Source organism: Acromyrmex echinatior, chromosome 10, assembly GCF_024713525.1.
Source record: "Acromyrmex echinatior isolate Ae372 chromosome 10, ASM2471352v2, whole genome shotgun sequence".
In the NCBI taxonomy this organism is placed as follows: domain Eukaryota; kingdom Metazoa; phylum Arthropoda; class Insecta; order Hymenoptera; family Formicidae; genus Acromyrmex; species Acromyrmex echinatior.
In genome coordinates, this window is record NC_141861.1 from 8,043,828 (window position 1) to 8,068,546 (window position 24,719).

General features: G+C 35.3%; 2 protein-coding genes across 2 annotated transcripts; one reads left to right on the forward strand and one right to left on the reverse strand.

Annotated features, from left to right (window-relative positions):
* Positions 1-2,026: 2,026 nt before the first annotated feature.
* On the forward strand, positions 2,027-19,044 carry LOC105151652 (uncharacterized). The gene is made up of 4 exons (XM_011065484.2): positions 2,027-4,514; positions 15,312-15,489; positions 16,640-16,727; positions 18,337-19,044. The coding sequence occupies exons 1-4, from the start codon at positions 4,388-4,390 to the stop codon at positions 19,042-19,044; spliced, it is 1,101 nt and encodes a 366-aa protein (XP_011063786.1). The 5' UTR covers positions 2,027-4,387.
* On the reverse strand, positions 18,137-24,618 carry iPLA2-VIA (calcium-independent phospholipase A2 VIA). Its single transcript, XM_011065485.2, has 3 exons — positions 23,451-24,618; positions 22,363-22,453; positions 18,137-22,195 (listed from the first exon to the last, which is right to left on the reverse strand). The coding sequence occupies exons 1-3, from the start codon at positions 23,672-23,674 to the stop codon at positions 20,111-20,113; spliced, it is 2,400 nt and encodes a 799-aa protein (XP_011063787.1). The 5' UTR covers positions 23,675-24,618; the 3' UTR covers positions 18,137-20,110.
* Positions 24,619-24,719: the final 101 nt, after the last annotated feature.

Here is a 24,719-nt window from a genome sequence, read left to right on the forward strand (position 1 = left end):
AGAAAGAGAAACGAATTCTCGCTTACGTACATCGGGGAAAGGCGCATATTGACGCCACGTGCGCGCGCGCCGGGATGTTTATCCCGGCAAGAGCAAAATTCCGGCTTCGTGAAATCAATATTATTGTTCCCGTCGGGCTAAATTTGCATTGCCGGTGCACCGCGGCCGGTGCATAATACGAGCGCGCGTCCGGACAGACATTTGGAGGATGTGCGCGGACAAACGAGTAATCTCGAGAAATGAGCATAGAAACCGACGAAGAGTGTTAATCGTTAATCGTCGGTTCCAATTCAAATTAATTTTCATTCTAATTAATTTTATTCTCATTGAGGCATAAAAGTAAAGACAATGAACTGTAGATCTTTCATTATAAATATATTAATTATTAGATATATATTTACTATGTAATTTATATTTGCATTGTTCAATTTATATGCACCACATCTTTATCGTATTTATACTATTTATCTAATTTAAAATATAGGATAAATATTTTTTACACTAAAAAAATATTTGTGACTATATATATGTTGCATGATAAGATAATTATGGTTAGGAGCTTTATTTTTATAGTTATATTACTGTTGTAATGTTAATAATAGATAAAAATTATGTTTATATAATTCTACTAAAAAGTATAGCACCGAAAATGACTATAATATTATAATTAAATTATGGTACATGCAACCATTTTTTTCTCTCACTGTATGTATCATTGTTTCCAAACCTTATTATAATTGTAATTTTAGTTAACAATAAACCGAGATGTAGATATAAGAGATATTTACATTCTTTATTTTCCAAACGTTCCGGCAAAATTGAAAAAGATTTTCGCCGATGTTGATTTACGAATAAATTATCATCTTGTTATCTTTTAACCTTATTGAATGGGAAATGCTAAACGTGTCAGTTTCGCCGTGTTAGTCTAGCTCGCGTTTCAACATAGGCCATTCATATTCGCGCACAATTACGAAAGATTGGAACAGATTGGAACGACGCTATGTACTCTCGGCGTGCGAGTACTCCGGACAGGAATGTCGTAATCTTTAATCCGTGAGGAGACCCGAGGGTCGCGTACTCGCCTGCATTCACGCGCCAGTGGTAGCGCGAGTTAATCCCGCAAAGTGCGAGAGCAAGAGATGCTCTCTTTGATCTCTCCACAAAAGCCGCTACACGGCATTGACCGTGGTTTATATACGCCCATGGTTTGTATGAGCCACTGTATTTGCTAGCTCACTCATTCATTAAATTCGTTGTATAATTAGGCTCGCTTTTCGGGATCGTCGGAGGAAAGAGGGAACGACTTCGGGACTCGGTGCTCTCCTCTCTTCTCTTTTTTTTTCCCCCTCGTGAAGATCTCGCTGCTCTATTTTGTCACACGCACTTTTTTCGCATTCCGCCCCGACGCGACGTTATTCTCGCGCACTTACATATAGGACACACCGAAGGAAAATGTTTCAAGAGCGTTGAATATTTGGGGCGATATGGATAATTACTTTATTTTTAACGAGAATACAATCGATGGTGGAGATACGAGACATTTGCCAAATAGATAGCACAATTTGAGGATTATCAGTCGTTGCACTAAAAAAAATAAAAAAAAAATATTAAATTTTAATAAATCATTCGTTTGAATAATGTACCAATTAAATATTTATTAAATATAAAGATATTTATTTGATACGAGAATTATTAATTTAATTTAAGTATCATTTTATTTATTGATAAATATTTATTTACTAGAAGTAAATGTGTTAGTTATAAATGTTTAATTGGTACTATTAAAATTATAAATATTTAATTGGTAATATAAAGATATTTATTTGATATGAGAACTATTAATTTGATTTAAGTATCATTTTGTTTATTGATAAATATTTATTTACTAGAAGTAAATGTGTTAGTTATAAATGTTTAATTGGTACTATTCTAATAAATATTTATTGAAAGTTGGTACACATTTTTTTAGTATACACAAAAAATCATTTTGCTGAAATATATAAAAATTAGACTAGATTTAGGCTAGATTTGAAAATATTAGGTGTTGGAATTAATTCGTAGCGTTTTTTAATGAAAGAATGTTATTTATTTCACATGAGCATTAAAAAATACATTAATGAAAGTACTTCCCATCACTTGTAAAACGCTACGAATTAATTCCAACACCTAATAATTATACTGGGCCATCTCAATAATTATATTAGACGCTCAAGCTGATTACGGGAATATCAACTTTTTGCAATATATCAATTATCATGTATAGCAATTATCATAGTTGTATATGTGTGAATGTTTTATTTTATTGTTTTGATTAAATATAATTATTTTTAAATCTGTGTTTGTGGCATAATTTTTATTTACTTTGGTAAAATCGTTCTCCGACTGTAAATAATAATCGCGCTTAATATATGAATAAAAATCTTTCGAGGATCATTATTATTAATCATTTATTCGTATATATACGGTCAATAAACTAGCGGTCTACTTTCCAAAGACCTTTTCACGTACGATCTACACGTTTGCGACAACAAACGAGCGGTAATTAGTCGACGGCGTCGACGCTTCGTCGTGAACAAATCGCAGAGTGGATATCATAAACCGGATGCATATTATCTATGAATTAATCTATAGGTTCTACATTATTACAATACAATGATACAAAAATCCAAAAAATATTCTTGTATATAGCATATTTTATTATATAAAACATTTTTTGTTAATATTGACTTTTTTACTTGATTTTTAGCTGATATTTTTTGTTGCATAACCAAAACATCCTTAAATTTTTCCTTAAAATATCTCCGAAATAGTTTTCTGACAGTTTAACATATATGTATATAGTTCACAAAGAAGTTTTTTGTTTACACATAAAAAATTATTGCTATTCTGATTATTAAGAAGAAAAATTGACTTTAAGTTGATTGAAGAATCTGCCATATATTCGATCTTCCTGCATATTCTTCAAAAGCAGGAACGATCTTTTCTGAGTATTTAGTAAAATAGAAAAAAAAAACAGAGAAAAATAATCGACGACGAGGTGCGGCTTCGTGATTCCACAAAATCTCAGATTTCATGGTTTTCCACGTAGAAAGGAGCGCCGGGGATTTGCGAGGAATTGCGGTGCAGAGATGCGCTGCAGGATTGCACCGCAGGATACGTTAAAGGCCGACGCGGGAAATCGACGACGAAGAGAAAGAGAGGAGAGTGAAGGATAGTGAAAAAGAGAAAGGAGGAAGATCCTAACGTGTCTCCCCCACCAGAGGTAGGTGGTCCACGGAACCGCCTCCGCGGATGGTCTGCCATCCGCCCGACGGTTTCGGTGCGTGTGCCAGACGTGCGCTCGTCTCGCCTCAGCCTCTTCCAACCCGTGGACCAACCTGTGCAGCTGAGCCGTGCGGACGGCTTTCTTCGCCTCCCTGAATCCATCGGGTCCATCATCGCGTCTCTCCTCTCAGCCGATCAGTCGGCCATCGGAGTTTACCTGATTCGCCAGTACCGCCGCGCCGTCGCGTCTCCCGACTTCGGTTATCCATTCGATGTCTCGAAGTAGAAATCGGATAAAGGACGACACGGCGTCCCAGTTTACACTACCTCTCGTCTTTCGATAACCGATAACAAGAGAGAGAGAGAAAGAGAGAGAGAGAGAGAGAAGCAATAAAGAGATTTAACTATGACACGACTCGATGATCTCGAGGTCAGCCAGGACGAATCTTCTCTCGCTCGATGTGACATCTCTCGAAGTAGCGTGTCCCACGACGATTCTTGAGCCATCTTGACCTCGAACGCGAGAAGGACGCAGAATCCTCGAGAAAGGATCCATTGACGAAAGATAAGTCGAGAAGCTGCAGAGTCCGAGGGATTCCCGAAGAGCGTGTCCCTCCTTTTCTCTCAGCGCATCGCGATCCGTCGCATCAGTTTTAATATTTCCCGGAGCTGATAACGAAGTGAATCTCTGAGTGATCTACGAGTTCGCGGGAATCGATTTAATCAATCAGGATAAGAAAAAAAAAAGTATATTCGATACGGATACGGTCGCGCGGGGTCGACTAAATAGCCATAAAGAAGATTTGGCGACCTATCCGACCCGATTAATCGCGCCATGATAACCCTCGATTAATTATCGAGCTTCTCTCTCTTCCTGCAACGGAGATTTCTTACCGAGAAACCTTCTTATCTGCGACTGATATCCACGAGATGCATTTTACGTCTCGTTGAAAATTGCCATTTGATTTTTCGATGATTATTTAAATGATATTTTTGACGTTCGTGTATCCAGTATGTTTTTGAGTTCATAAATCTTTATTATCTATGAAAAACATAGTTATTGGTGATCGTGGGCATCGACAGCCATCAGTGAGAGTGCCTTCTGCGTTTAACGGAAATAAAAATGGAATCTCATCATAATAATAACGGCTTGCCATCATTGGAGTCATTGGAGAATAAAGCTAGCTCTTCCAGTAACGAGCATGGCAGCAATAATTCCTTGGACGATGCTGTAGGCAAGCTACTGCAAGGTATGCATTTGATAACTTAGCATATAATCATGCAACATAAATTAATAATTAATGAAAATTGAGAAAAGGAGTAATGAGTCCAGTAAGTTGATAATAATTAACAATTGTATTTTTAAATTAAATTATCTAAACGTTTCGGTTTACATTAAATTATCTTCAGTGAACTCTTAATACCTTACAATTAATACAATTGTTAATTGTAATATTAATTTTCCAAGCTAATTACTCCTTTTTTCAATTTGTATTAATTATTAATTGTTTGAGATAATTCAGTTACTTTTTGATAAATTAATTAATTTTAGCATATAATCATGTAACATAAATGCATTTTTTTAAATTTATAACAACTAGTATAGTGACAGTTTCATAAAGAACAATATTCTTGGAAAATATAATAATAATAATTAAATCACAATCGATCAAGATCTAAACAGGAAGAACGATTTTGCTGAAAGATCTAAAATCTTTTTACATTAGATAAAGATCTGAAAATAATTTTATTAGATCATTAAAATAATTATATTGAAAATTCAAACTGCTAGAATATCAAAATTTCTTGTAGCATTGTTTATTATTTTTTAATTTCTAATATAATAATTTTTATTGTCCAATAAAATTATTTCCAGATCTATGTATATCTAGCAAAATTTGAGAGTTTAGTAACATTTTTTTCTTCCGTATATACATATTCTAGACCAAAAGTTTGGAAACACTTTTTAAAAATTCATATTATTGGGATTACTTACTCAAATATTTATAATAATAAAATTTTTTAACAATTTTTTAATAACAGTAATTGAATCTAAAGAATTACTGTTTAAAAAACATATTATGAATATTTGAATAAACAAAATGTTAATTTAAAAAAAAAGTGTTTCCAAACTTTCGGCCTGGAGTGCCTTGGTATTTCGTGTATTTTTTGAGCAATTGCTGAGCTTTGAACAGTTATATTCTATCTAATGATTAAAAAGTAAAATTACTTAGGATTTCAGTTAAGATTCCGCTTTGCCTGCAATTATTCCTCACAAGAAATACGTAAAATCTAAATCTATTTATTAAATAGAAACAGGATCATAAATGACTATGCAGTATTTTAATTAATAATAATTTATCTTAATATTAAACAATAATTGAGCAGATATGTACGTAAATCGTAAGTTGCACATTTTTAAGAAAATTGCTTTAGAGTCACTAAAATAAAACACTGATCAAAGTCTCCATTTTCTACACAATACTGTTACAACTAATGAGAATACTATAATATACTAAATAGTAATTGAATTTCTAGGAAAACTGTATACATTTCTAGATGTATATACATCATTTTTAAAAAGCAATTAAATCAATTACACACAAAGAAAAATTATAGCAATAAACAAAGAACAAATACTACGAAATATCGCTCTTTTGATAGGCACTTGATAAAAAATTGACTATTAGTTTACGTAATCTGTTTAAATAAAAATATTTTTGATATTATTCTTCTTTTTATTGTGCATTTTTAAAGGGCACATACTGTCGAAAAGAGATGTTAAAAAATAATAAAATATTTACAAAATATCAAAAAATAATGTATTAGTAATACTCAAATGCGATATTAGATGATATTGACGAAATAAAGTACAGATGAAAATTGGCAAAAAATTGAAAAAAATATCAGTCATCCGAAATAGCACGTGAAATGCGCGCGTTCACTCGTCGCCTCGTTCCTTTTCGTTGCAGTCTTTATCGAGTCATTTAGGGAGGCAAGGCGACTGGTAATTGGCGCTGAAAGCCCGCGTCGTCAGCCGGCATCGCTCTCTTCTCCATTTGGCCGTACGCCGATTTATCCGGACGATATTCGGGAGAGTAGAAAGCGGAAAGCAGGGGTGGAACCCGACGAACAAGGCGGAGAAAGAGCGGAGCGGAGTCGGACGAGACGAAGAAATATAGCCTCCGAGAGGATCGTCTCCTCGCGAGAACGATCCTCAGCTATATGTACATATTTCTCCGAGGGAGGGGAAACTCGCGAGAGCACGGCAGGTGCTGCGAGCAGAGCGAGACGAGGCGTACGCGCCTGCCACCGCCGCTAATTATGTTAGTACCGAATTAAATCTGAAAGATCACTGCGGGAGGGGGCGCAGGGTCCATGATTTACGGCGCGCGTCGAGACTCGAGACTCGGTCTCCGCGACGACGGAGTTTCGCCAGAGATACGGGCACAATCGTCGCCGGGGAGACCCGGCGGGACCCCGGACGAACGGACAGGTGGAAATCGCCTGGGGATGATATCTCTACCGTACTAATTCTGTCCGCGATGTCGGACAATCGCGACGCGAATAATTACGAGGATTAATGGGGTCTGGTCGATGTAGCGGATTAGGAGGAAGAGTCGTGGATGCGTCGCCATCGCCCCTTTCTTAAGTCTAGCTATTCTAACGGGGTCTAGATGCAAGATACGCGACTATATTAGCCCTTCGACGCCACTCTCACTCGAGGTTTCTTTTATTTTATATTCCTGGTAGAAATTTCATGCATTTTTTAGCGATTACTCGATAGTTGTACAAGTATTAACTCTGTCTAGTAACTGAGAAATAAAATTATAATTTAGGATCCCCAATGAAAATGAACACTTTATCTGTGGTTACTATGTATAAAAGATGCAAAATATAAACCTATTTATAAACAAAACAGGACAATAAATGGACTACTCAAAATTTTAATTAATAATAATTTATTAATATTAAATAATAATTGAGATAAGTGTGTACGCAAATTGCACATATTTTTACCAAGAAAACTGCTTTAATCACTGAATAAAACTTTATCCATTTCCTATGATGTTGCTATAATTAATAAATACAATAATATTAGATAATAATCGAATGGATAAAGGGAAAAGTGCATTTCTACCAGGGATACTATTATTTTTTTATTAATAAAGATACATATATACATTTGCTTATTACCGTTATATTCTTTAATGTCTGACATTTGGATTGAAAATAAAATTTATTATATAATGTGTTCATTTTTATACTATATTTTTACACAATATCCAGATAGTGATACAAAGTGACATCAAAGAGTTAGTATTTCTCGAACCACTCATTATAAAAACTTTTCTTTGCGGTCTTTACAGATTCATCCAGATACTGTACTCTTTAATTAAATGAAGAAATTTCTAGGAAAATCTCCAAGAGGATTTTAAAGAGAGTGCGTTTCGATGATAACCGATCCACTCGGAGAGCTGTGCCGCAAATCATGACACGCTCCCGTTTTAAGATCAGATTTGAGATATGTTTAGTTAGATTAGACAGTGCCAGAAACGACAGCAGAGTGACGGACACTTGAATCCGTCGATGGTAGAAGTTGAAAAACTGATGGCACGCGCGAGTCGTTCGTTGAACATTGAGCGCACGCAGGAATGTATAATCTAAATAGTTTATCATATAACTTGAGAAGAGACAAGCCCGCGTATGCATCACGAGTAAATATTTGAATATCCACCGGTGCTAAGCGATACGTTTCGCTACAAAGTGTCCACTCGACGAAAATACAGGTGTCGAAATTACTCGGTCATATGAAGCGCGGACGTGTCTTGGACAGTTATGTCTCTCGGTTTTGCAACAAAGTTATGAAATTACGCAAATTATTTCGTTTATCGCTGTTGTCTTACATGTCTTATTCACGTAGAATTTTTATTATTATAATAACAAAATGTTATATAATGATTAAAAAAAGGAAGGTATTTTGCTGAAGTATAATGTAAAAATTTAGCTAAATACAAATCTGAAAATTAATTTAATTTTGTTTGAAACATTAAAATAATTATGCTTAAACTGGTTGATAGAATATTAGCATTATTTTTCAGTAGTTCATCAACATTTAAGCGCTTTATGTAATTATTTAGATTATAATCCAAAAATTATTTTCTATATCTACTTAAAATTTTAGATAAACCTTTAGCAAAACCTTTCTTTCTATGTATTAAATGAGACTTTGTAGTTGTATATTAATTAGTACTAATTTTTTACTTTACATTGTTATGTAATTATAATGTTTATGGTATTCAAAATTTCATATCAGATAAATTACTTTCTACAATCGTTTCAAAAAATTTTGAGCATTGGTCATCAAGAATCATCAGAGCTGTTAACGTAAATTAAAGACTTTTCATTTAACCTTATTTAATCTTTCATCACCAGCGTGAATTTTAACTCTTCCGTCAGGATCTTTGAGAAATGAAGCAAATTTTTGATTGTATTTTGATATAAAAATTTTTTTAAATTCTAGTATACACTTGTCAAAGCTTTAACGAATTTTTACTATTATTATAGAAGAATGTAATATCCTACATCTTTTTATTTGGCGTATATATTGTTTATTGTCTCAGCTATATGTGTAATTGAAAAATTTTTTACTATGAAATTTTTACTATTAAAATTTATTTACATTTATTATTTACAAATGAGATGGAAAATCACAAAAGGATATCCATAGAAACAAAGTTGGAAAAAATTATAGCAGTTTGAACTTTGTAAGAAGCCAAATTGGTTGTCTCGATCCTTCTATAAGTAAATAGTAGTAAAAATTCAATCATTTTATGTATATAATTGAGAATTTTTTTTACTGAAATTAAGAATATGAAAGATGATGAAAAGTCATAAAAGGATATCACGTGGAAGCAAAGTTGAAAAAAGTTATAGCAGTTTGAATTTCGCAAGGAGCCAAATTGGCTATGTCTCGGTCTTTCTAGTGTTAAAAATTCTAATTCGGAGGGTTAAACCAGCGGAGGGTTAAATTTTAATTGTCTCATCTCACACGATTCTAAATGCACTCGTTTCGCCGATTGTTTCACGTTGGTATCGCGCGAATACTCGTCGCATCACAAGATCGAACAGTGCAGCACGAATCGAGGATCGTCGGGCACGTGGCGACAAATCGCGTAACGATATCAAACATCGATGGGACAAGGTGTCGAAGCGTTTAAGAGGGCCTCGTTAAAAGCGGTAGGATTTGTAACAGGCGGATTTGTAAAGGAGTTAATGTAGCAAGAGTCAGACGACAGGTCGCCATTGACGGCCGAGCACACCGGTTCATTCACCAGACCGCACAACCCGCCTATTGTAGCACGGGCGCGCTAACTACGGCCCTGATCTCGCAACTCAAAAGCCATTCAGGATCCTGAAAAAAAAAAAAATGAGCGAGTTCTTGGTCACTTGGTCCGATCTGCCGATTCACCAAGTCGTTACGCTAATTAGTCGTTACGTTAAATCGAAACGAGGGTGGAGGGTGGAGGAACAGCCTAAAATTAGGTGCGATCTGGCGAACGGCTCTCTCAATTTCGCGATTTAGGATTTATCATTTAATCGCCGGGTATAAGACTGTATTTGATGCCAGAGATCGATTAATTCACCAATAACAAATATGTCAACGTCGCTTTGAAATAAAGCCTCGTTGTACTGCTAACCCCGCTTTATCTTTTAGACGAATGTAACCATCTTTAGACGAACATAACGTTGTTTTCTAAGTTTTACTTGTAAGACAGATCTTTATCTACTTTATTAAAGGACATCGTACTGTTAAGTACCTATACAGAAAATTAATAATTATGTGGAAAATTTGATCCCGATTAATTTCTAGGCGTTTCTTTCTAAAACAAGCTTGAAAAATAACTTATCAGAATATAAATTGCCGTTTAAAATGAAGTTAATTATATTGTAAGAGATGTATTGCCAACTATTGGAAAAAAATGCAATTACTTTTCGGCCAACTCAATACATTATTCTTTGAGATGTGGTCGAGGATCCTTATAGGCTTTGTTGAATTCATGTAACTTATTAATCCTAAAAAAAGCTATAAAAGAAAACTCTTATGTCTTTATTATTAAATTGAATGAATTTTTCTAATTATCCGGAACAAGAGGGACAGTGAACAATGAGAATAGGCTACAAATATTCTCTGAATGTTTTTGGAATCGTTTTTTGAATACATATTTCAGACGATTATAAATGTAAAAAATAAATTCTAACGGGTACGAGCGTCGTTATTGAGTAATATATTAATCAAAAATTTAAAGTTCTTTGCGTGACATTTAAGATTTTCTCAGCTTTTATCATTCTTCTTTTCCAAGGGGGTAACCACCTTAGTTTTGAAATAATATCCCAATTACATAATTTCATCTGACTACAAATAATTTTTTTCACTACATATGAAATCATTTGGTAAAAAATATACGATTTTATTTAATATAATACAATGATTTCTCGTGATTGCATATATAATTATCGGATTATCATAGAGATTTCATATGAATTTCATAATGATTTCGAGGATTCTGTCCCACGATTATATTAAGTGGTTATCCCTTTCGTTATTTTCCGTACGCGTCGTTTAATCATGTAATTCTCAGCACATCATGAAATCTTTGCTATGTGGTTGATCAATCGCTTGTGAGCGATATTTTGATTTTGAAAATTGATAATAACTCGTCATGATCCTTCACGGCCTTCTCAATTAAGATATGTATTTGCTTATGATCTGAGGAGGCTCAAAACAAAAAAGAAATATGTAATCAATTTATAATTGATGACTTTAATAAATGTTTTATTATGTGATATAGAAAAGGCTTATTTGCTCAACAATTACGCTTGACACCTGCATGCCACGGTTATTTATTATTTTATTGTATAGATAGGTCATCATATTTAGCTTTTATTAATTTCATAGTTTTTTTCTAGATTTTTATATCAAAAAATTTCGATTTCGTTGTAATATGTGGAATTACTAAAAAATAATAAATGGAAACCTAAAAAGATAGATAATGGATGTTTTACATTCATGACCTTTGTGGCAGAGATTACACAAAACTTCGGCAACTTTCGCTTCATTAATATTTGCAAACGCTGCTTCAATTCCTTCAATATTATATATTTCTTTTTAGTCCACAAAGCGATGTTATCTGATTTGCAAGATCACTTTATGGAAAAGAAATATATTGAACAAAGTGAAGCAACGTTTGCGAATATTAATGAAACGCCCACACAGTTGCCGAAGCTTTGTGTGGTTCCTGCCACAAAGGTAACGAATGTAAAACATCCATCATCTCTCTCTTTAATCCTGTTGCTCGTGTCCAAGCGTGGTGACTTCTCTCATATCATATATTTGTTGGCGCGCACGCTGTTGGTTGTACACAGATCATATAGAACAGTTTCGTCGAACAATGATCAAGTTTTTGTTTAGGGAAGTGTTCCTTGCATGGCAAGGATACTCTCAGTAGGTTGCCACTTCCTTCTGACAGCAGAACGAGTGTATGAAGAAAATGTTTCGGATTTTACCGAGAATCGAACCCGGGATTTTTAGCAGACCAGTGCGCTGTCTATTCTACCACACTCGTTCTCAAAATTTCGTCGTTTGAACAATTGATGTTAAACTGTAGGTCTCATATGAATTGTGTACAACCAGTGTGCATGCCACAGGCATATGAGAGAAGTATAAATTGATAATATTTACCAATTTTCACAAACTTGCTTCTTACGTGGAAGCACAGGATGTAGTCACTTTATTTTTTCAATCTGTATTGTAAGTAACATACATTCATATTTGATTAAAAATTCTCTTTTTTCCATATTGTTATAATATATTTTTGCATATGCGATTTTTAATTTTGTACTCGCACGTAAGGATAATTCAATTATGTAATTTATTTTTAATTCTAATTATAATTTTTTTCATGTCTAAGAAACAATATACATATTCGATATATACATATTTATGATAGTTTAAAAAATATGTTTTATATTCTGACATTCTCTCATTCGCCCTTTAAACTTTCCATTTATAACTTATTTCACCGAGACTTAATTTTCCGTATAAAACTTTAGTGCGAAGTCCTTTATTAAAGAGACATGGAGTGCAAAGAAAAATATTTCTTTTTGCCCTTCTATGTAAGTCGCTCCAGCGACTGAAGGGGTTCACCTACAATCTACATAGTCAGTTAAGCCTAAAAAAAGGGACCGTCTTTCCTAAGGACTGATGTCTTTCGTACGCCCAATTTACCACGTACACTCGATTCGCGCGAAATTTTCTCTATTCCCGTCGCGTTCCTCGCAAAGCCCTTCCGCGTTTCCGTGTAAAATTGTATTTCGGCCGCGGCTATCGGCGCAGGCGTTAACGAAGGACCTCCCCCAGATGTTGAAAGGCACCGACACAAGTGCCGCGCCAGTGGACCATGGACCCACGGTAATTAGCTCCCACCAGCCTCCCAAACCCCGGGTTGACGCTTCGTCACGTGCCCCGTCTTTCCCCTGGTCTCGCCCATATCCTCTTTCTCTCATCCACCCTCGTTGACTCGATTCCTGAGTGCTTAATGGTGATTAAAAACACGAAAACAGTTCAATGTAGTTAAATTGAGATTTAAGCTTTTTTCTCAACCTCATATTTTTAATTCTTGCACGTGTAATGCTCTCTTCTTTTTTTTTATCTTTTTCTGACATATAATGATATTAATTTTGTTAAAATAAATAAAAGATATATTGGGACTAAACAAAATTATCTCTCTATTAAATACTCAATATTATGTAAATTCATTCCTCATTAAGAATAAATTTTTTAAAATCTTTGTTAATTTTTACATAAAATAACAAGCGAGAGATGGTTCCTTATTCTGAATGTATCTCTAATTTCTACCAATGTAGATTAATTTTAATCTTGGTTTAACTAATTTTTTTTATCTTTTTTTAGTTCCAAGAATTAAGAGAGGATGAAGGATAAATTAAACCGAGATTAAAGTTAATTTACATTAGTATAGAAATAGACTTAAGCTATTTTTCATAGTCTTCTAGATTCTTATACTTGAGACTATCTTAAGTATAATCTTGATATGTTATAAGCTAATCAAAGAGTTGTATTAAAACATTACTTAAGACGATTTATTATTTTAAAACATTACTTAAGACGATCTTAAAATAAGGATGGATAATATTATGTCTATTCATGTATGAATGCTGTTCATAAGGGTCATTTCTATCAACATATATTAACTTTAATCTCGCTTTAATTTAGCCTTTATCTTGTCTTTTTCTAATTCTTAGAAGTAGAAATAAAAAATAAATAATAACCGAGATTAAAATTAATTGACATTAGAAAGGGACATAAGTAATTTTCAGTCGTGTGGAGAAATGGATATGTTGTAAGACAAGAGTTTAATTGCTAGCTTTAAAGTCAATTTCATCAATCTTACATACACGGGATATTACGCAATTTCCGAACTGGCCTAATTACCGCCTTGCATCCCAAGCTCTTCCTCATTCCTTTGGATCTGCCTCCACCAATTTGAGCCAGACTGCGCTCTTTCGGACTGGGGAATTAAGATTTAGGAGACCACGGTGAGAGCACAAGACAGATTTACATAAGTCGGTATACATTTGTTTGAAGGGAGACAAGGTTTTACGACCTCAGGCTTGCTACGAGCTCGTTTCCCACGAAGTGAAATGTAGGAATCCACATCCGGAGCCGAATCCTTATTAAGCGGCGCGGAATTTTCGGTAATCCGGAACACTTACATCACTTAATGTCTCGACCACATAAGTAGGGTTGCTTCGTAATATATAAACTTCGATCCTATCATATCTACTGATATGTTATGCCTCCAATTTAATTCAACCGAATTTTCTAAATGTAAAATATGACACGAGAAATGTAAGCTGTGCAAAGTAGAAAATTATTCAACGCCTTAAATATTTTTTTCTAGCTAAAATTGATGTTCAATTCTAATTAGAAAAAGAACTCGGTATTTTCACAAAATCAGTACAAGCTATTTTTTATTTTTTAATTTTTCTCACGTGAGAAAGATTAACGCTTATGATTGTTTTCTGAATAAGAGATGGAAGTTTTCTTTACTGAAAATATGAAATCCCGAGTTGATCCATGCGATGATCCAAGATTTCAGTTAGCTATTTGCGTTTGAGAGAAAACGACTGACGAATAATAATAATAATTAGTTTCTTAATGCGAAAGAATTACGAGAGAACAATAAAAGAGTATGTTGCTTGTTCTCTCTCTCTCTCTCTCTCTCTCTCTCTCTCTCTCTCTCTCTCTCTATCTATCTCTTTGTACGATTTCCAGGTCGTAAAAGTCCTATCGTGTAAAGAAGTTAAATAAAAAAGAGACAGAAGAAGGGAAGAGAGACCGACAGCGCTAACAAATGTTGGTCGAATCGGTCGCACGAGCCACGAGGATACAGGTGTAGTTTTATCTCGTATTCCTTTACAATCCAATTCCGCGGACAGGACTTCCGGTGCCTGTGCAAGATACACGAGCCAAACAAATTTCCGTTATCACGTGCCGTTTATAACGTACTTTTTGTAGTTGCTTTCCTTGCGATAAAATAAAATATGTCCGGACAAACTGATTTTAATTAATTCGGATGCAGATATTATAACGATAAATCATAATATTATATGTTGAAATTCAATATATTAAAATTCAATAGTATTGAATCTTAAATAATCTTTCGATAATCAATGAAGAAGGACTCGATTTTATTTAATGGTATTTTTTTCCTCATCGCTTCATAAAATATTGAAGATACTTCTAAAATTCGAATATTTATTGAATCTTATACTAAGTTATAAATAAATTTAAGTTATTAAATTTAAGTTAAGTCATAAATAAATTTATCGAATTTGATATATAAAGTGAATTTTTTTCTAGAAAGACGGAAGATGATACGCACCTTGTAATTTGTTTCTTCTAAAGATTTCGGAAATTGTACATATATAGATTACGAGTCTCATTATATACTGTATATTTGCAGGTTACGATTGGACGTTACTTCCGGTGACTTCGCGTGCCGGCGGACGAAGAAGCGCCCACGTGAAGCGCCCGATGAACGCCTTCATGGTGTGGGCACAGGCGGCAAGACGAAGATTAGCCGATCAATATCCACAGTTGCACAACGCCGAGTTGTCGAAGACGCTGGGAAAATTGTGGAGGTAATCTAGATTTAATCAGACTGTAGGTAGATACATGTATTAGGTGTTGGAATTAATTCGTAGCGTTTTATAAGTGATGGGAAGTACTTTCATTAATGTATTTTTTAATGCTCATGTGAAATAAATAACATTCTTTCATTAAAAAACGCTACGAATTAATTCCAACACCTAATATAATTGTTAAAGAAATCAAGTCGCAGTTTGCATTTTGTTACAGGGTGATTTCAAGATCTTTGTGTAGCTTTAAATTATCATAACTTTCGTTCTGTGTATTTGTGATAAGGTTAATCTATAAAAGGAGTAAGTGAAAGAATGTACTTCAATTTTATATGTGCATTAATTTATTCTTCTCGTATTATTGCTTCTCAATATGTCTCATCGTCACTGTATATAAATTGGGATATGATTTTAAAGTTCTATGAATATGTTTTGCATTTACAATAATACTTTAAATCGCATTAATTATTCTAATCCATAGATCGTCTAAAGAATGAAGTTTTTCTAAAAATAGAAGAAACGAAGAAATATTGATAATGGTTTTTTTTTTTTTTTATCAAACCGATTTATCTATTCCGCACGGAAAGAATAATTTGGCTCAAGTATTTATAAATTTAGCTATAGATATAAATTTCAAAATTATTTTGTCAAATTATCAAAATAATTATGTATAGCAATCTCAAGCATGATAAGTAATGTTGCAAAAAATTGAAATAATTATTTTGAGATCGGTATCTAACTAAATTTTATTTTATTCAGTATCATTAAAATCTTTCTAAGATGCTTCTGAGCATCGCAGAGTATTAAATTGTTAGTCAATTTAATTTATAATATTATTACAGTAATTCAGTTGCGTTTCAAGATCGAAAAATCATTTCAGCGCGCAGTTTAAATAACTACATATATAGTACATAAATTCATATCAAATTATCTTGTATAAACACCTAAGATTCAACTTGATCATTAAAAGCTTTATTTCTTACTTGTTGTGTAATCACATTTACGGTCTCAAGAAATTCTAATAGCTAAATTTTTAGATATGTATACTCTTCAGCAAAACTGTCTTTTCCATGCATAAAGTTTGATTTAAGCAGGTACATATTTCTTGCATTAAGTAGCAATACCGGAGATTGCGAATTGTATTTTGTTGCAGGATCCTGAGCGACGGCGAGAAGCAGCCGTTCATCGAGGAAGCCGAGAGACTGCGGAACGCACACAAGAAACAGCATCCGCATTACAAGGTAAATGACCGCCGAATTAACCGAATTGACGACATACAGTCGCGGCGGAATTACGCATTCGCATCTTAATCGCGCATCATTAGGAATAATATGAGGAATGTATCTCGTGCGTTACGAAATCGCACGGCCGGTTCGCGATCGAGCGGCCCGATTCGCGATGGCGGAACGAATTAGCGCATGCAAAACGCGCATTCGTCTCTCTGAGTGCTCGAGTGGTTAATCGAGGCTCGATCACCCGAGCGATTTGAATCCCATCGCGCCGCGCGTCGGCGATGATTTACGAGAAGGGGAAATGAATTTACTACGATGAAACCATCCGTGTCGCCGCTCCAGGCGAGGCGAGAAAGTCGAGCAGCGATGACGAGACGCGGTGAACGGGATGCGGAAAAAGCGGAGCGGTTTCAAGCACATTGTTAAATTTATAGTGTCATGTTTAATCTAATTTAAGTCGCTGCTCCTACCGCTCTTACTCAATCTATCATTATTTTGTGCTAAAACAATGATTAAACTTGACACTATAGAGTGTTAAATTGACACTCATATATAGTATCAAATTTAATCATTGTTTTAGTATAAAATAATGACATACTGAGCAGAAATGGCGACTTAAATTAGATTAAAGATTGATTAACAATGCAGCTTTGTTGAAAAAAGAAAAAATTACTTGTCTCAGCATTTTTATCTCATTGTCAGTGGTGAAAAAATATGAATTGTAAAATATTATTTTTTTTTAAATTATTGTTTAAAAGCGTTATATTAATTTTTTAAAAATCTTAACTTTTTTAGAAATACTGTCATAATAAAGTTACTTAACATAGTTATTCTATTTAATATTTGTTTGATTTTTTTTTAATTATAAAATTTTTTAAATTTGTATCTATATTTTTCTCAAATAAATCCAAAAACAATTAATAATATATATTTATATAATGTTATTAGAAATAATAATTTTAATTAAAAAATAAAAATACACCACATACTTCAGATGATCATTTATGTAAAAAAGATCAGATAACAATTTAAGGATTAATCTAATTCGTTTAATTTATCTGATCATGTAATTTCGTAGATTTTGTAATAACAATAACTTTATTATGATTATACAAGGTTTATTAATAACAAGATATGTAGATATGTGCGTGAAAGACAAAATTATATATATAAAAGGATGCCTAAAGGGCATGACCTGAATTAAAATATATAACATTAAATGTAAAATGGAATAAAAAGAAAAACGCGATAAGTAGAATACAATAGACCGAGACAAAACACAAAACAACCTTGAAATATTTTTATGTAAATTTGTTACACGTCATTATTTTTGTATCCATTTACTAAATTACAATGTTAATTTATTTATGGATTATTTAACAGATTTCAGAGCAGGATATTAAATAAAAAGGCATGTATTCTTTAAAATTAAATTCATTAATTCTTCACTGCAATCATATCGAGATACATCAGAAAATTACACAAAATATTTCAATATTCAATATACAGCACAAAAAAAGAATTTATACACAATATTTCACTACTTACGTAACGCAATATGATTCCAGCGAGACCTATCTTGAGATGACTAATTCAAACACAATGTGATCGTTCGTAGTATCAACCTCGTCGCAGGAAGCCGAAATCGGACGATCAGATGGGTATTATCGTGCACAGGGGAGGACTTCCATCACCAGGGACCTCCCTCGACTCCTCGGCCAGTTCCTCGGATTGCACCTATGCTCGTTTATACCCGGACGCTGGTGTGAAGGCGTACGAGCGACCGACGGCCTATCACGAACCGAAATCTAGCGCTTATGACTTAGCTCGACCGGTCTGGGTCAACGAGACAGTCGCCAAGTATCCTGCAGTCGATCATTCTAACAAATCGACATATGAGACGACAGCCAGAAGCTACGCTGAAGCAAAATGCCACGAAGTAGCCAAGTACCATCACGAGATGACCGGCACCAAGTATCACCACGAGATGGTCGGTACTAAATACCATCATCATGAGTCGGCGGCGACCAAGTATCCGGATCTGCAGGCCAAACCTTATGATCTGCCCAAGTACCCGGAAGCCAAGGGATATCCGGATGGTCTCAAGTACTCCGCGGAGATGAGTAGCGGCGCGGCCGTGGCCGCAGCCGCTGCAAAGGCGTCCTACACCTGTGTACATGGACAATACTACCCTACCGCGGAGGGGTACACCGTGCACGGCGAAGAGAACGACTACCAGCCGCAGAGTGTGTCAACGCATCCCTCTTTTTACCCTTATATATCAGCGTCCATGACGCAACCGCCGTATTACATGGGACCCCGATAGATTGTAAGCAGAAGATGGGAGGCGACACGAGACAATTCTTGAAGATATTCACAAGGATTTTCACAATGAGATTACACGGGGCACGTCGAATAAAATGAAATCGTTATCTACCAATCGAATAGGAAATTATTTTTTCTATGAAATTGGTCGAGACAATGTTTCTGATAAATAAAAGCAAGTTCGTGTCATCCTCTCCTCTGACTGCGAATCGTGTTTCACTCGAGTCTCTATTATGCAAGAATTTTGCAATGACGTGCGTATGTATGTGTGTGAATATGTGTGTGCGCTTGGTAAACTTCAAGCGTAGACGATCGTTAGGATCCAGCGAGATTTAATTCAATCGGATATCGTGCGCTTAATGAAACTTTGTAAAGTACTTAAACGCGATTGTTGTACTTAACAATAAATTGATAACATTAAATTGGTAAATTTCATTTTACAAAGCGAGATATATTGTTCGATCGCTTTGTAATTCTTTTTTTTTAATTTATTCTTTTCTGTAAACTCTCTGACACAAATAAAACAAATCTATCTAAGCACTCTTGAGTTTAAAAATTCAATATGTAATGTTTGAGTTTTTCGAGACTATTTGCAAAAAAAAAGAAAAACAATAGAAAACATTTTAAACACAGAATTTACGAGCAGATTCATAAATTACATAAAAAATTATAATAATGTATATATTAATGTGTATATATTAATTAAAATCCCACAAAATGGCTAGTTTGACTAGGAGAAAAATTTAACCGCAATTGAGTTAAAATTGTGAAAAGAAAGAAAAGAGGAAATATGCATGCGCCTCACACAAATCGTGTTTACATGTGAGCGGGCGGAAAAAAGGCAATCTAATATCACATTTGTCGACACATTGGGCGGCAAGTACCGATGAAGAAGTAACTATAATACATGCTACGTAACGATATAATTGCTAGGCTAATTATATAATCATTAACCAAGCGGTAAATCGTCAATAATTACACCGAACGTGAATGTGTATGTGCGCGTGAGACGATTCCGCAACCAGGTACTTTTTTCGACGATAGATGATACTCCTTAATCTTTCTCCTTAATCCTTTTCTAAACTGGAGTCGCGTCCAATAATAGTTGCTAACTCCTGCACCACGTTTCGATTCGCGTGCATAAACGCCTTCGCGTTCCAGATCATATGCACCAGTATTTCGTCACTCTTCTCGTCCATAGCAACTTCCGTCGACAGCTGCGGATTGAATCTGTAGTATGGTACGCCGATCATGGAGCACCAGGTGCGAGCGCGATCGACCACGCGGCCATCACTAGCTGTCGCCTGATCGACCAACAGCGTACCCAACGCAGAAATACCGAACGCGAGCTTGGCGGTGTCCCAGAGACTCTCTGGCCGGAAAACGTCAATCTCATTCAAGGTATACGTAGTCGGTATGAGTCCCGTGCCGAGAGAGATCACTAACGATAGCGGTATCACCTCATTCTCGCGATTAGTAGCCTTCAGCGCTAAATTGTACTCGTGGATCTCCGTCATGGCATCCAGGGTAGGATTGTTAGCGATCAGACCGCCATCCAGGAACCGGCCAAACGCCCGGAAATATGATGGCGCCGCGCCGGTAGCCCTCGCCGCTTTCCAAAGTAACTGCTCTTGTGGCGATAATGTCGATTTGAACATTCCGTTCTCCGGCAACTTCAAAATTATACTAGGCGCCTCGTAATTGCGGAATAGATGAAGATCCACGGGCTTACGATCAGCGAGTACGCCCGTGATCATTATTTTTGGTTTCTGGATATCCGCCATGACGGTGTGGGCGCCGAGGCATTCTTTCAACACCTTCTCCAAACCCTCGCTATTGTAAGGTCGCGAGCCCACGAAAGCGTTCTCCTTGATACGAAAGTACAGAGCTTGACATTCCCGTAAGGACTTACCCGCGGCGAGGCCGAGCGCCAGGATACCGCCGGTAGACGTGCCGGCTATCCAATCAAAGCACTGCACCACGGGTTTGCGCAGCACCGATTCAATCTCCAGCAGCGTCTGTATGAGCACCAATCCCCGAATACCGCCACCATCGAGACAAAGTAATCTACCGCCCTTGATCTGTTTATGGTTTCCATGCTCGGCCATTTTCTCCATGCCTGATACGTGAAGCATCTGATCGAGAATCGTGCGCGGTACATACTGTGGCGGTTCCGACGGTGCGATACCGGTGTAGTTCTCGTCATGTTTGCAGCCGAGATGACAATCTTTCATCTCCGATGGACATCTTTGCGCGCCTACCGCATCCAGTAGGTAGATTATCTTGTTACCTTCGGTAGTATCAACGTTCGCCTTGTGCCTAGGCGTTTCCGCCTTCCAGTTTCGTGCGTCGACATCAGAGCCGAAGCCGATAAGCGCCTGTACGATGGCCGGTGTCTCTGCCTCCACTGCAAGATGCAGCGGCGTATTACCATCGTTATCGACAATGTTGACAGACGCCATATGACTCAGCAAAGCGATCACACAAGGCAGTCGTTTGCGCATCACCATTACATGCAGAGCAGTACGTCCGTCGAAGTTAAGCGCGTCGATGTCGCAGTTGGTGTCGATCAGCGCCGTAATCACTTCGCGACTACGTGACCAGTGCAATGGTGTGCCGCCGAATTTCATGTCCTCTGCGTGAAGCACGTTCGGCTTGTTGTGTAAAAAATCTCCAACATAACCGGGACTGGAGGGCTGACCCTCAGAAGCAGATATGTTTACATCCGCACCGATCAGCAGGAGCGCTTTTACGCATTCGGGTTTATCGTTCAGGCAAGCGACATGCATGGGAGTGTGACCGTTGCTGTTACGACTGTTCAAACTGTTTGGAAGACCCGAGCCGAGAGCAAGAATGATCTCTTTGGTGGATGTGGCTGCGTAATGATAAACCGTGTTCGCATTATGATCCAAATGTTCCAGCGAACTCTTCGCTGCTATCAGCATCTCGACGGTGCGCAAATTATTAGTTTGTACGGCGACTTGCAGGGGCGAAATACCAGTCTCTGAGTCCCCGCTGTTGAGTTGACTGTTGACAATCGCGTGCATGAATGCATCGTGGAGGGCAAAGTAGGCTGCTAAATGTGCTAGAGTCCATGTGGGGTGTTCTACCAGAGTGTCGCAAAGTTTTTGAATTTTTCCAACATGGCACATCTTAGAGAAAAAAATAAGATTAAGTGTTATCAATTATACATATAAAAATTTTATTTAATAACAAATCATTTTTAAATTGTGTATGGAAGATAAATGTATAATATGGGAATATCATTTCTTTAAAATACACTGTATATAGACATAAACAAAATATGAAGAAACATTACCTCACGTACTATCTGCACAAGTACAGGGACTTTGTCTTTATATATTAAGAATCTTGTCTCTGCACCATCTAGAGTTTCTGATCGAAACAGACTGAAAAAAAAATATTGAAAAGTCAAGAAGATATCAAAGTTTTGAAAATTTAATAAAAATCAATAGAAAAATGGTAGATAATATAAAATACAAACATTCTGCATACATCAGTAAATAAATTTAAGACAAACATTGTTTTTATGAGCATTATCAACTTAAATGGCAATGTGACTGCTTCCAAGAAAACAATAATTACAATTATGTATAGAAAAATAATACGTAATGTAGTTAAATATAATTTACCTGTTTTTCAAATTTTTAAAAAAATTTGTCATATATCCGCCAAGTCTATTACAAGTTCATCAAATTTATACAAACATCAAATTTATTCAAAATATATTCAGAGTCCTAATAAGCAATTATATATTTCAATCAAGATACTAAAAATAAATTCAAGATTTGCTTATTATAAAGTAACTTCAATAAAATTCATATCCTTCAAAAGTAAATTTCTTGTTTTGAATACAATAAAGTTTTTTAAAATTTATAATGAACATATTTTAAGACTATTATCAAGAAAATATTCTTTGTTAAAGATAATCATTACTAGAAAGAAAAAAAGGTAACTGACAATGAATATTCAATCACTTTTCTTAGCAGTAGAGAGAATTTTCTTTTAAAATTTACCCTAAAAATATGGTAGTTGTGGTACAATACAATATTTTAAAGATTTTTATCGTACACTTCAGTAAAATTAATCAAATTTATTTTATATTTTATTGTAGTTTTATTAATGAATGAGAGAGATTTACATAAAAATTCTTCAAAATACAATGATGTCCCACGACTATCATATTTTCAGGATAAACTCTAAAAAAAATTTTTTTGTGTGTAAAAATGTGTATGATATTTTTCTGTGTGTAGTTATTTATATATTTCATATAATTTACAAAATAAATAAAACACACACACACATACACACACAATATTCTTATAATTACACAATATTACACAATATTCTTTCATGTAAAAATAATAAATCAATAATAAGATATACCTGTATGCTTGATGTAAGGTCTCCGTGCATGGCCTGTGCAGGACAATTTCGTATTTATCCTGATTCTTACCGCCAGGGCCGTAGAGAACAATGCCGTCCTCACGGGAGTGTATATGCCGATTGCTGTATTGGTCCGGCCGCACCTCCTGGACGACGTTCGGTGGTGTGTCCGAGAAGACGATGTTCCGCAGAACGTTGTTTGCGATCGTGCCGAGCCAGGCCATGGTGGTACCGGTGTTGACGAAACGAGCGAACTGGAGCGAACGGGAATGAGACGCGGATGCTTCTACCGCGCGAAAACGTTACACAACTTTCCGTTACTCATTGTATCACAGAAACGTAACATGACAGTTCGCCCGTACTTTGCACTCTGCCTCGATTCGTCTCGACTCCGTTGTTCGACCGTTATTTCTTCAGATGAATGACAGTAATCACAATATGGATAACAATGACAGGGAACTGAGGGAGCAAGGTTAATAAAGTACAGGAACTGTACTTGGTATAGTAAAATCAAAGCGAGCCGAGAGGCCTCGCGCGGAAAAAGTATCAAATATCCAAATCAAAAGGATTGTTCTTTTTAACTGAATTTTTTAGTTGTTTTGTACAGTTCATGTTTTATCGTTTTCTTTTTCTTTTCATATACTGAAGGTGAATCGTGCAAAAAGTTCTGTTAAAAAGAACAAGCCTGCCAACACAATAGAAAATATTCATGTGAATTATTTTTCGAAATATTTTGTAAACATTTGTAAATTTAATTATTACATTAAAATGGTTTACAAAAATACTTAAGAAATGTACAAATATTGTAAGAAAAAGATATTTTAAAAATTTCCTGGATATATTTATATTTTAGAAATAATTCACGAAAAATTTTTGAAATATTTCAAATTTTACAATGAAATATTAATTTTGGATAAATATATATTCAGATGTTGAAGAAAGAGAAAGCAAAGATGCTGAGTGCAAATAGTATAAGTAAAGCAAAGTTGTGTTCCGTTTCACGCATGATGCGCATGATGCATTATCTTTGATGATATTTATCTTTGTTTAACATTCGATGATTAACAATCATAAATAAGCATGTGCGTCATGCATGAAATAGAACGCAGTCCAAACTACAATCATTAATTAAATATTGTATTAGGTGTTGGAATTAATTCGTAGCGTTTTTAATGAAAGAATGTTATTTATTTCACATGAGCATTAAAAAATACATTAATGAAAGTACTTCCCATCACTTGTAAAACGCTACGAATTAATTCCAACACC